The sequence below is a fragment of the Falco biarmicus genome, chromosome 14 (assembly GCF_023638135.1).
Source record: "Falco biarmicus isolate bFalBia1 chromosome 14, bFalBia1.pri, whole genome shotgun sequence".
In the NCBI taxonomy this organism is placed as follows: Eukaryota; Metazoa; Chordata; class Aves; order Falconiformes; family Falconidae; genus Falco; species Falco biarmicus.
In genome coordinates, this window is record NC_079301.1 from 21,409,441 (window position 1) to 21,422,884 (window position 13,444).

A 13,444-nucleotide genomic window follows, 5' to 3' on the forward strand; every position below is an offset into this window, starting at 1 on the left:
TTAGAAAAATGACACATCCATAAATCTTCTGAATCTCGTGCTTATTTCACTGGATTGCTGTGCACCAAAGCTGGATTCTTCTGAAGCCTGTTCACACTCAGGCTGTCCTCCGTGATGCCAGCATGGAAATTGAGATCATTTGACAACCTGGCTGCCAGTGCTTTGGGAAGGGTAGTAATCTAGAGACCTGACCTGATTTCCCATCCTCTTGTGCTAGATCACAACCATATCCCTGGCCTCTAAAACCTGTTTGGGAGAACTCGAGTGTATGCTGCAATTGAAAGCAGCGGCATGAAAGCAGCTGGGCAGAAAAAGTCTTTCGGGTGGCTGCAGCCTCTATGTAATGAGCCATGCTTGCCTTCTGCCTGCTAGGAGCATACAGAAGACAGGAAAAATCTGCATCCTCAGGTCTCCATGATCTGTGGGTCGATTAGCTTGCAGTACCACCTTCCATTAATATCCATGTCTCCCACACAGCGTGACAGAGTACATGTCTCAGAAGTGTGCTGCCTGCACCAGGCTCGCCTCTTGCCACTGCTGCCTAAAGCTTCTCCTGCCCCTTGCAGACCTCTTCTGAAAAGTTTTTCAAAGATGAATGCTCTAACTATATTTTCTGTAGTTTAATTTACATCTGGTTTATATTATTTGCAGTTTTGCTTTATCTGGGTCATTCCCTCCCCACTGCTCTTCCCTTTTTCTTCCCTCCCCATTATCCTTGAGAACTGAGAGCTGATTGTAGCTAGTGTACGGTTACATGCTGTCATCCCAACAGACCTTGCAGCCGCCAGCTGTCTTAAAACTACACTGTGTTTTCCTATAGAAGTCATTCTTTCTTCATTCCCTCTCTCTGGCTCACCCCACTGAGGGATACCAAGTCCTTCCCAAGTCTGTCGCCAGCCCTGAATTCACTTTTCCATGTTTGGAGAAACTGCAGTGTCCCAACCCAATGCTAACCCACATTCCAGAGGGCCATTAAGACTAACAACATGTATAAACCAGCAGATTAAATGTGTCCTGTAGGATACATACGTGAGCTAGTATTTTGGAATAACCCACAGCTGCCTGCAAACCACGGCAGGGGGTGTGGGGGGGAAAGTGTTTGTTTTCCTGAAGAGGAGTGTCCCATCAGCTTCGGGGCTCTGAAGGGGCCCAACTGCAGGACACAATAGGACAGGGAGAACAACAAAGCATGGAGCTGGAGCCAACTGAAAATGCAAAGAAACTAGACAGGCAGAACGGGATTATTCAAAGTGGTGTTGGAGCAGAGCATGGGGGTGGCTGTACCTCGCTGAAAACGCTGCTGTGATGACTGTAAACCAGAAGAATCTCGGTTTAGCCAAGAGCCAAGGGACAGCAGACGGAGCAGGCGGTGGGAGATAACCGGAGGGGGCTGGTGGGGCACGCGGTGCCCGGCTGCAGGAATGTCGCGGATGCAGTCCCGATTGGCTGCGCGCGGAGGAGTCAGCTTGCACGGGGGCTGATCAAAAAGTTCCCTCCTGCTTTCCAGAGTTGCTGTCTGAGCAGAGGCATCGGGCAGAGGAGGCCAGTCGCTCTAACGTTCCCCAGGAAAGCTACTTCAATGAAATGAGAAGGCTCCTCCATCCAAGGATATACTGCCAAGAACAGACACCGAGACGCTGTTTTCCTTCTTTTCTCTCCCAACTCCTACTGGAGTTGAACAGCTCTCACTTCTGGCATGCGTCTCATCTCTCAGGATACTATGTCACAGTATTCCACTAACTTTCTCTTGCTCCCCATACCAGAGTATCCTGTATTAGACTGCGTGCCCAACAAAATCATCAAGCTCGTGGTACTGGGTGGCAGTAGCGTTGGCAAGACAGGTAAGTCCACAGGTGTAGTTCCACGCTTTTTCTTGCTGCTTTATTTACGAGCTCATATGCAGCTCAGACAGTAGAACCAAGGCTGTAAAAACTCTTATCTGTTGCATTACTTTTTTTTTTTTTAAAGTGCACTGAATAATTTGTGAGGCAGATTTGCCGTAGCTCTGTGTGAACAGCCAACAGGAGGTGGCAGTTGAGAGGAGAGGGCACTTGTGTTAGTTGCTCCATACTCACAAATTATTCCACCTGGTCTTGTGCAAATTATTTAACTGTGTCTAAATTTCCACAGCCCAAAAATGGGGCTAATCATTTTTACTCTCCTGTTGCAAATGTTTTATGCTCTGTGTACAAATAACAATGTACAAGATGTGTCTTCCTGTATTATCCTTCAAGGGGGAGAAGAGGGTAAAGCAAGCACTATTGTATGGTACATGATTTCAGAAGTTATTAAGGCCAGATCTGTTTTACTACATCTGAGGTTCCACGGGACTCAAGTAAAATGTTTGATTGTTTTGGATTTGAAGCAGCCACATTTTCATCCTATTTTTAAATAGTTTGTTGAAGATAACTGCATAGTCAGTTTTACTTAATAGTGCTAAAGAGGTGACCTAGTATCTACTGTGAAAAAAAATGTTATTTTAAATGAAATCTATGATAGAGTTGCTTGCAGAACAAATCCTTTCGTTTAGGTATTAACTAAATGGTTTTGCAAATGATTAGGAATCTGCTAAGATGAAAGCACTACAGGAATATAAGTTACTGTTGCCACAACAGGATGTAATCAAGATCAAGAAAAAGGAAAATGTTCTCATCCAACAGTGTAAGAAAGCACACAGGTTAAGGTGAATAAGAAGGCCCAGGGCGCTGCAGCATGACCCACGTGTGCAGAATGCATGGAGTTTGTTAGTTGGATGTGATTAGGTATCACAAATGGGTTTCATGAGGAGGACTGAGGATTATTAAGGCTGGGAAGAACCATTGCATTCATCAGCCTCACTTATTATAAGACACAGAGGTCTTACATTTGGTATTGGGATTAGTTTCAGTTTACTGACTTGTTACTCTTTTTCTAAACTATTTCAAACCAAAGGTCAGATTGTTATACCTGCAATCCCAACAAACAAACCTCCGTATCCTACACTGAATAGCCACACTGAATCTAAGTTGCAAAAAACTCTGCATCAGGTATAACAGTCTGGCCCCAGATCTTTTCCTGTGAGTGCTGAGAGAAGCATTTGCAGAATAATCTTTGAGCAATTCAGAGATTAACTTGGTTTCATATTATACTAACTTTTCCAGTAAGATATTATGTGTTCTGCAAAGATTGATTTTGGTTCACGTTAAAGGCCCATATTTTTTTCATTGTTTTACAGCCCTGGTTGTGCGCTTTCTCACAAAGAGATTTATTGGAGACTATGAAGCTAATACTGGTGAGTCTGCTTTCTACTGCAGTACTGCAGATAGCTTGAAATGTACTCTATTTTGTGACTGGTGCATATTACAGGAAAGCCAAGCAGTGTTAGATGTCCATAAGGTGCATATTTTCAGTTAATAGCCTCAAGCTATGAAAGCAGTAAATCAAAGCTTCATTATTTATGATCCTTTTAGCTATTTTTTTCCAAACTTGATGGAAAAGGATCAGAATAAAAGGTTTGCTTGGGGACATACCTATACTAAAATGCAGACTCAAGGAACAACGTGCCTATTGACAAAACCACAGAAACCCAATGCTGCTCTCTCTGCAAGCCCAGAGAAGCCAGAGGAATTCCAAAGTGCGTAAAAGGCACTTCAGATCCTTTTTTCAGTGGCTTTTATGACAAGGCAGATTTCCAAATTGAAATCTTCTTTTTGTAAGATAAGCAAAGTGACCATACAAGCTGCTTATTTCTTGTTTATTCCTGACACCTCAGAGGATGTGTTCGTGTGAACTGTTTAATTCACAGCCTCTATTCCAAGGAAGTGCCAACTGTATTGGCCAGTGTTGTAGAAAGGATCTATGTACACCATGCTCATACCTACTAGCACATCCCCAAAATAGGCCACCTCACAGTTTTTGCTAAAGGACAGGATTCTAAGCAGTGATCGCTTCACTTTGGAGATGCATACTGAATTTAGAATAATGAGTTAGGAAAGGAGATGTCAGTACAAGACACCTTTGATCTCTGCCTGTCTGATGAAATACAATCTGAAAAGCTCCTCCTTACAGCTCCCTCTCACTGACCCTAAGTAACCTTGATGGTTGACTGCCCTATTTCTCTCTCTTCTCTTTCATCTCTTCTATGGGAGACTGTACATCAAGTTAGACTTCTGAGCTTTGCAATGGATTGCTGCCAGAGACATTGCTGAGAACCACATGCTTTTCTCATTAAGCTACCAGCCCAACAGCCATGCTGTAGATGAAAGAAATATGCCAGAAATAAGAAACAGGTGGCAGTGTATTTGTGATCATTCAACCATGCTTCTCCTTCAACTGAGTATAAGGCAGAGCACAGTCAGTATCTGAAAGTACCTGCTCCTTTTTGTGCAGTGCATTACAGAATAGGAAAAGTAACATTGTCTGGTCTTGGTTCACGGTTGGGTAGTATCTCCCCTTAAAACAGTATCTTTTCCGCTTAAAATCTGGTCTGTTTTTAAAAAAAAAAATCTTAGAAGGGCTAGATCACCTCAGTCAGTATTAAAGCATAATATGATAATGTTGGCTTCAGCTGCAAACTTTGCCATACTAAATTCCCATGTATTGCAAATGTTCCTGTGAGCTAATTCTTTTTCACTGGAATAAAAAGACCTGTTCCGTGGAACCAAAGATGAATTTCAGAAGTGATGGCATTATTGTCACTGACTGACTGACTTCCCTCTTAATCTGAATTCCATACTCTGAATTCCCTCCAATAGATGGGATTTCTCTGTGTTTGAGATGAAGTGCCTTGTTTTAGATGCTGCAGTGACAATTGCATTTGGATAAGGCTGAAAGGCGATAGAATACAGCTGTGGATATAGCATTTCTTCACATATCCATGTATCTTGTATTAAGTCCTCAAGAAAACTGATGATGGCATCAGTCTCTGAAGCTGTCCTTATCACAACCACAGATAGTTCATAAGATCAAAACTTAAGTTTTAATTGTCACTTAACCCGCACTCCAGTAACAAAATAAAGTTCAAACCCAGAATAGCAATGGTTTTATTAGAGCTGGATCAGTCCTAAATGGTTTGAACTAGCACTTGGCCCTGAATATGTGTCATTCAGAACCAGAAGTCAGATTCAAAATGTCCAGTCTTTGGGGATTTCAACCAAACTTTGTACGGCTAAGGTCACACAAATCCCAAAGAGCAACTGGGTGATTTGTATATAGTCACTTACTCTGCATCCAAAACTAGAATGCTTTCCTTTTTTAAAAGCTTTCAGAAAACTGCAATAGGAAACAGCTCACTCCTTTTACAGACAACACCTGGATATCCTGGTTTGAGATTAAGAATATATGCAGTCCACATTTTAATAAGTTAACAATATGGATTGAAAACCTGAATGGGATTTATGCACCCCACTTTGACTATTTGATTCAATATAAAGTGCCACCTTTCCCAGGTACCATCCTAGGAACACATTTAAAACATCCTTTACTTAAGTAACCAGCCACACAGCCACTCTGGTGCCATTCACTTTTCTATAACCAACTACCTACCATAAGCCTCAAAAATCTGGATTTTGACAGCTCCACTTTGCCTTTATGTACTCTTTCTTTGCTACAGTCACTCACTCTCATAATCTTACTTTTCCCCCAGGTGCATTGTATTCAAGGAAGTTCACCATAGATGGGGAACAGATCTCTCTGCAGGTGCAGGATACTCCCTTTGTTTCATTGGAGGTAAAACATCTGCTCAGTGCATTAGTGCTTTACCACACAATTCTTGTCTCTTGTTTGTTGCCAGCACTTCCATCTGTAACTCACTCCACTTACTGGCAGAAAAATACCTGGGCTCAAACCCAAATGAAGACTAATGGGGTACCTTAAGCCCCACCAAAATGAGCCCTTGAAAAGGTTACATCAGGCTCCTTTAAGAGTAAATAAAAATTAACATAAATCCATTTCAAACACATTACTGCATCCCAAGCCTAAATAGCAGTAAAATCCTAATCTGGCTTGTTCCTGCCAACTACCTAATAATTTTATTTCCTGTCAAATGGTTTCTGTCCCTGCATGGCAGAAAACCCACCTGCCTAGAGGCCCAGCTGACTCAGACCATTCCACAGACCCAGAATCTGCCTTCTCTAGAAAGCGGTTTCTTTCCAAAGGGACAGGCCTCCAAGCAGTTGTATTTCCAAGTAGGGTGCTTTTCTGTGGTTTCCGTAGGTGTGTGATTTAAATTGTTTTATTAATTCCTTATTTTTAAGGTGTTAGCATTTATCCACACCCCTCTTTCTATCAGTATTTTAGATATTTTAGATTTAATATTTGACTAGGAACCTGTTTCTAGAAATATTTTTCCAAGCAGGATTTAAGATTAAGATGTCTTTTTTTTTTTTTTTTTTGGAAGATCTGCTTCACATGTGGAACAAGAGGGTGAAAGTAGTGTCAAAGCAGCAGGAAATGCAATGAACTTTATTTTTACATGAATGGTGGAAATCTCATGAGGGTAATAATTCCTATAGAATAACCGAGAAATCATGATAAGATTAGGTATGCTCTTGTCACCATCAAACCTAAAGTTCTAGGTTTGGCCTTAACCTCAGCCTAAGCTGAGACTTGGCCAAAGATATGTCTGGATGGGAACCCCACCTTCACCCATCCTCTTTCAGGCTAGCCCTGCAGAGCTTTATATACAGTGTTTTGTCTGCACAGACCCATGTGTGCATGGGTTCATTTCTGTGCTGTAGACCTGCTTTATCCTGAGTTTACAGGACAGGCTAAGCAAAGCTCCCACAGCCTCAGTTTCCATTTCCATCTTCTCTGATGACTGGAAGTAGATTTAAGGGGAAAACTTTGACAAAGTTCCGCGCTCTTTGCTGCTGCTGGGGGTGCACAGAGCAGAGGAGAGGACCCCTCGTTTACTCTGGACACTAAAAAGCAAACAAAAGCTGCTATGGAAGCCCTCCAAATATTCAAGTGGGACTTAAAAGTACAAAGGCCCTGTGCCAGCTTGCTCAGAGAGGACAGGCAAAGAGCAGCTGTGGGTGGTGATTAGGTACAATTGGGACTGCCTGATAAACACTTAACAAAGGGAATCCCCTCTCTCTTCTGTCCCAGTGGAGAAAGGAGGGCGTGAAAGAATTTAATTCCCTCTTTCACACCAGATATGTTTATTTTCTAATTTCCCTGTTTTAAGACTGTGCACTATAGTTCTGTGACTGTAGCCAGAGGTCCGCAAAATTTAGTAATGCCAACAGCTGAGGTTTCTTAGTTAGCAATGATTTTTATTTAGTTAGGAAGGAGCTTCATTTTCTTTGTCCCAGTCAAAGGTCTGTCTTGTTTCAGTAGTTCCCAGAGACACACTTATCTTGGACTGTATGTCTGTTTGCATCAAATGATGTATCTGAAATAATTTGAAGGAACTGTTCCTTAACAGGCCTTGCTAAGACTGAGAATAGGTTGGATTTTCTGTTAAAATCCTTAAGGAAGAGAATTTCTTACACTCTGCAGGCTGAGTATAGTGTTTCTGGAGGAACTCATGTGGAATCACTCGGGATTCCAGCCACGCTGGAAATGTTAATATTTAAGAGAGAAACAGAAGCAAACAGATAACTGGTTTTGTTAGGTGATTCATCACTGCTTGGTCTACACATGGCAAATGACAGTGTGTTTCAAAATTCATTCTAGAGCAGAGATTTCCATTTTAAAAGTAGCCCATTAGCCTTTGATTTTCCTGAATAAAGCATTCCGTTGGGGATTATCCGTAGGTCTCACTACCGGGTGGGCCTAGCTGGAGTAACTGAGAATTTCTGCTCATTAAGGCTCTCTGAATGTACACCTTCTCCAAAAACATTTTCAAACGCTTGCCAGAGCAATTAGTTCTTTTTCTCCATGAAAGGAGTTTGCTGGTGAAAAGAGGCTAGCAGGACATGAAGGCTGGCTAATTATCTACAGATTGGATACAACCCAGACACCAACAGTGCAAATTGCCCTTCTTCCCACAGCCTGCCCTGTCCTGGTTTGAGTTTGCTCTCATTAACCTTATAAACAAGGCTGCTAGGAAGGATCGCTCTTCATTCCATGTGCAACTCTGTTGGGTTTTTGGGTTTGAGGGTTTTGAGGAGGGAAAGGAGTGATAAGAGCATCTGTTAAACCATTTCACTGCTAACAGGATTTAGCATTACTGTAAGCAGGCAAGGGCAAAGAACTACTAGGTATGATAAGCCCATGTCTCTATGGGCAATATTGAAATATTTGCAAAGGGCAGTGAGTTAGCAGAACTCCTGTTGAAAGCCGTAAGCCTAATTTATACTCTGAGCCTTCAGAAATCCTGCTTCTTTCTCCTCATCTTGACCCTTGACAGTAGTCCTTTTTTTATTGTTTGATCTATCATAAACGAACTGATCAGTTTTAATCATTCTTTTCCACCACTGTTTCCTGAAGTTAGGCTTTATGATTCATATTTAGGTGTCTAAATAAAAGTGATCTGTTTCGAGAGATTGCTGAGCACATGCAAATTCTGTTAAAATGAATGTGAATGGCAGATACATGTTCTATAGATAGATAATGGAACATAAGTTCTAATAGTCTTACTGAAGTTGATGAAGTTTTCTTGAATAGAATTTAGCAATAATAATAATAAAAGTTTGAGCTCCCCCTAAAATGCACAAAAGCCTCTAATTCCTACCAATTTCATCAAGAGCTGAATACTGAATATGCTTAGTGCCTTGATGGATATGAAAGAAATTACAAAGTTCCAGAAAGCCTGTAATAGTGACAGGAATGTCAGTTCTTACAAACCAAGCATACTGGCAATAACTGCAGAGTGATCTCCCTATCTGGTTGGGTTGCACACCAGCATGGATAAGAGTAGTGGATTAGCTGAAAATAGCTTCATCTTGAAAAGTGAGCTGATCCCTCTTCCAGCCCCACAGCATTGTATTCGGTTTTATATTCCCAACAGTGGTGATTGCTATGGCTGTCCGAGTAGGAGTGGTGGTGATGGACTGAACAAACAAAAGAATAATACAAATGCAATGCTGCTCTACAAATGAGCAATAAGATTTCACCTCATTTTTGGTTCCAATAATAGGTTATTTGTAACAAATGGCTTTTTTGAAGTAACTTTGCCTTTGACTATCTGGAGACCTACATGGCAGAAAAACCTGTCAGACTTCACCAAACACAGTTAGTGAGAATCCCCATACATGGAGACATTGAATGCAGGATTGGAAAAAGCCCTGAAAAAACACTTTGGGGGACAACCGTTTGCTTGCAGTAGTGTGACTAGCCTGCTGAATTTTATAATGCTCTTACCATTCCCATCACAATTTTATCCACAGTAAAATCACGGTTTTCTGTCACACTGGTTTAGTACAACAGAATACAGAACAAACTTTTCAATATCAGTATTTTGGTTGTTTAATTTTTAACCACTTTGCTCTGAGCCCTCTCTACTCCACATTAATGCTTACCTGTAATATGTTACTGACACAGTGGAAATTTCTCCTCTGTCTGGTACATTCCTCGGCAGTCAGAGGTGTCTGCCTGTACACCAAGAAACAGCCACACATTAAAACAAAGCTGCGAGTAGCTAACAGTGCTGTTTGACTGTTTGCTCTGTCTGCTCCCTATTCTCAGTTTTCTAATCTCACACCTCTTGGTTTTGACGGCAGGATGACACTGACAGCATATGCTGCCAAGAGCAGATAAACCGTTCAATCTACTGGGCAGATGGCTTCGTTTTTGTTTACTCCATCACAGACTATGAGAGCTACCGAGTCATCCGTCCCCTACACCAGCACATCCGCAAGATTCACCCAAATGCTAACATTCCCCTGCTTCTGATGGCGAACAAAGGAGACCTCCTGCGAGCCAGGCAGGTGTCCTCCAAAGAAGGGCTCCAGCTGGCCAGTGAACTGGGAGGTACTTACTATGAAGTCTCAGCCCGGGAGAACTGTGAGGGAGTGCATGAAGCCTTCCAGCAGCTTTGCCAGGAGGTCAGCAGGATAATTGGGAGCTGCAATGGAGAGAAACGAAGAGGCCTCCACCTTGTCCGACCCAAGTCTCCAAATATGCAGGACTTAAAGAGACGTTTGAAACAGGCTCTGACTTCCAAAGGGAAATCTGCCACTACACTTTGACATAGCCTACAGAAATTGTTTTCCACAGCCCTGAAAAAAAGGCAAGAAAATAAGCTGGTAATAAGGGGCATCGCTGAAATTCAGCAATCAGGTTGTGTGAGAGGCCTTTTGATTTTGTCTTTACATCTTCCTTAAAAATCCCATGTTCATTCAGCAAAGGAACTGACAGAATTTGTTCTTAGGGGCAAGAATTTAGAAACTGTGATTTAAAAAATAGATTGTCCCAAATTATTTCCTTTTTGAAAAGGACACAGTCAAATAGTTTAAGCTTAAAATGTGGATTTTATTAATAAAAATACTTAAATCCCACTTTTAAGAGAAGAGACTTATCTTGGGGATGATTGTATTCCAAACATAGGCAACAAGCTATAGCAAGACATGAGGAAAGCAATCTGGGCTATACTGAGCAAGAAAAAATTACCAAATTTGCTTAGTCACAAGATTGGAAAATAAAGGCAAAAAGTAAATGAAGAGCACAAATAGTGAAAAGCAGTAACTGAAAGCTTTTAAATTGCAGCTTTGAAAGTGTTCTCAGCAACCTGGTGAGAGATTTGTTCATATGCAAGCTTCGCCTTAGTGTCTCTTTAAAGGGAGGGTTGGTTTTTTTTAAATCACTATTTTTTCAGATTATTTTTCTTTAAACACGTTGACTGTTTCTGAAAGTGTTTATATGGGCAAAATACATACTTATAGCAGCATTTTGTAGTCAGTTTCTCAATGGCATACTTCTCATTTGTCTGTAGCTTTCCTACATGGTAATGAGAGAGGAAGAAACAGAGAAGGGTGGTTTAAAACCTGCAAAAAAATGGACTGTGTTAATCAAGAGCAAGGAGGTGACCTAAAACTATGTAATTTTTTTTCTTTCAAACTAGTTAGGTTTCAAGTTCAAGATGCTGTTTTAAAGAAACAAGGCCTTTGCATAAAGTATATTTAATTAATCAGATTTTTTTAAATCACTTAATTTTTTTTAAGAAGAAAACGGTTTATGATGCCTGAAATTTCTGGCTTCAGGAATTCGTCAATTTGTTATTTGCCTTAAGAACAGACTTTATCAATACCTCGCAATGCATCCAAATCACCAGTCTATCAACACATATTTCACTGGCAGCATCTCAAAGCATTGTGTCTCAGCAAGTACAAAGGGATTTGAAGCTGTATCCTGTGAGCTGGCCTGTTTTATGGTAGCAATAACAACGACCGAAACATCCATCATTCTAGTCTCAATTACAGTGGAAAGAAACTGGGTTGGACCATGTAAAAGTCATGATGCAACAATCTTCTTTAAACAGACCATATGAGCAATTCACAGGACCATGAAATGAAGTAAAGCTCAATGATTTGCACTCAGGAATACAGAAGGGGAAAACCCTGGTCTGATGGATTTAGAAAAATATGCCCAGCTGCAGTTTCAGCTGTCAATACTGAGCTAAATCAACATTTTACTCATTATGAGCAGCAAATAGCTCAGGGCTTGAATATGTATTTTCTATTTTTCTTATCCCTGTGTTAGACAACTCTAGCCATGATTTTCTTTATCACTTGGATTTGCTCTATCTACAGCTCACTTTCTGTTTTATTTATTGTTTTCCACAGCTGGTCATCTGAGAATGTCTTTTGTTCTGATTAATTTAAAATTCTTCTATTCACACAAAAGAACTGCACCTTTTTTTAAAATTAGTTTCAAGTAGTAGTAGGAAGGGAAAAGGAAAATTAGATCATCCAAACAGGGACTCAATATCAGAGGATTTCTACTTTAGCTTATGGTTAAGTAACAATTTCATGTTTGAGCCGTGTCATTATTCATTGCAGGCACTTTGGTATGACATTTATTAGCATAGGATTGCAGTATTTTAAATTACTAATACCATAGCTCAAATATTGAATCTAAAGATTCAATAACATGAAATAGAGCAGTTTGTGAGACACAAACTGAAAATTGTTTACATTGGAAAAATAATCACTGATTTTGAATAACAATTCAATATTTTACTATCCCAGTATTGTATAACAATGGCTAAATTTGCTGAAGACAATTTGCTGACAACATTTGTTTTCATAAAAGCCTAAGAGAATTAGGTATTCTAGCTTGTTAAATTTGTTTGCAACTTACTCTTTCAGATCGATTCCTTTCTTATTTGGGAAGAATGTTCAACAATTTTCAAACCTGTCAGTGTTTTATTTTTAACAGTGATTAATAAAAACATGCAAGGTCTTTCCTGAGTGCTGTATAAAATGGCTCCTTTATATCTCACATCTTTAAATGTTCCTTGTTTATACTAGACTAAAAATATATTTTTTTCCCCTTCTTATAACCGTATAGACCCTGTATACACAAGTATTCCTACATTTGTACTCCTACAAAAGTAAGTATTCCCACATTCCTGCGGCACTAGTGGGGGAAAAAAAGAGTCTACATTTTAACTAAGGCCAAAAAATATTGAAACATTTAAGTCTTCTCCTAAATGCTAACATGTGGCAAACATTTATTCTGCTACAGAAACTTTAGTATTTCCTTTGTTCATTGACCAACAATACAAATCCTGTACTAGCTTTGATACTGGTTTTAAGCCAGGACATACCATCTACAGAACACAATAGAGCTCAGCAGTGTTATTAGCAGTGCAGTACTCAAGCACCAGAACAATCCACTGCACCGCTGAAGCTAAGCAAGGCTGAGGAAGGAGAATGGTAGCATGAAAAGCAGGGAGAAGAGAATGCTATAGAATTAAGTGCCTAAAAATAATCATGTAAAAATCAAAGATTAGTCATGTAAAACCTGATCCTGAATTAGAATCTTCAGGCTGCCAGGGAAAAACATGTATTCTACTGAAGGTTTAAAATTAAACCTCTAGAGAGAAGGTACTTGACATTAAGTTAAAAGCAAAAAGGAAAAAAAGTTCTGAGAGTGGGGGTTTTTTTGAATGTCAAGGCAAATTCTCTTCTCAGTTGTACTGGTTAAATCCAGGTTAACTCCACTAGAAGCAGCACCAACAACCTGTAAAATTCACTTCCCTACCCCCATCCTTTTTCATTCTCTAAAGCATTTAAATCTTGTGCACCATCTGGTTTTCAAGATGGTTTACAGCTGGGTTTACTTGGGCACAAAGCAGTTGAGTGATTTGCCCCAAGGTTACACAGCTGAGCAAGTACTTGAGAGGAGCTCAAAAATTGTGTCCTTTGTAATTAATTCCTAACTCTTTACAACAGCTACCAGACCATACCACCTCCCTCAAGGTATGCACAAAGCACAGTGAGTTGTATTACACCAGAATGTAATTAAAAGTTGGAAAAAGTTACTTAAATTACAAGCTATGTTAGGAACTGACTGAGCA

The 13,444-nt window shown here is 40.2% G+C and overlaps 1 protein-coding gene across 1 annotated transcript; it reads left to right on the forward strand.

Moving 5' to 3' along the window:
• Nucleotides 1–1,090: 1,090 nt before the first annotated feature.
• On the forward strand, nt 1,091–12,332 carry LOC130158737 (ras-like protein family member 11A-like). The gene is made up of 4 exons (XM_056359698.1): nt 1,091–1,841; nt 3,215–3,271; nt 5,624–5,706; nt 9,645–12,332. The coding sequence occupies exons 1-4, from the start codon at nt 1,697–1,699 to the stop codon at nt 10,110–10,112; spliced, it is 753 nt and encodes a 250-aa protein (XP_056215673.1). The 5' UTR covers nt 1,091–1,696; the 3' UTR covers nt 10,113–12,332.
• The last annotated feature ends 1,112 nt before the right edge of the window (nt 12,333–13,444 follow it).

What these genes read in the sequence shown, in the direction of transcription:
- LOC130158737 (XM_056359698.1), top strand. Translation starts at nt 1,697, where the DNA reads ATGCGTCTCATCTCTCAGGATACTATGTCACAGTATTCCACTAACTTT. An exon ending in CAGTAGCGTTGGCAAGACAG is followed by an intron (nt 1,842 to 3,214) that starts GTAAGTCCACAG and finishes ATTGTTTTACAG; the next exon opens with CCCTGGTTGTGCGCTTTCTC. An exon ending in CTCCCTTTGTTTCATTGGAG is followed by an intron (nt 5,707 to 9,644) that starts GTAAAACATCTG and finishes TTTTGACGGCAG; the next exon opens with GATGACACTGACAGCATATG.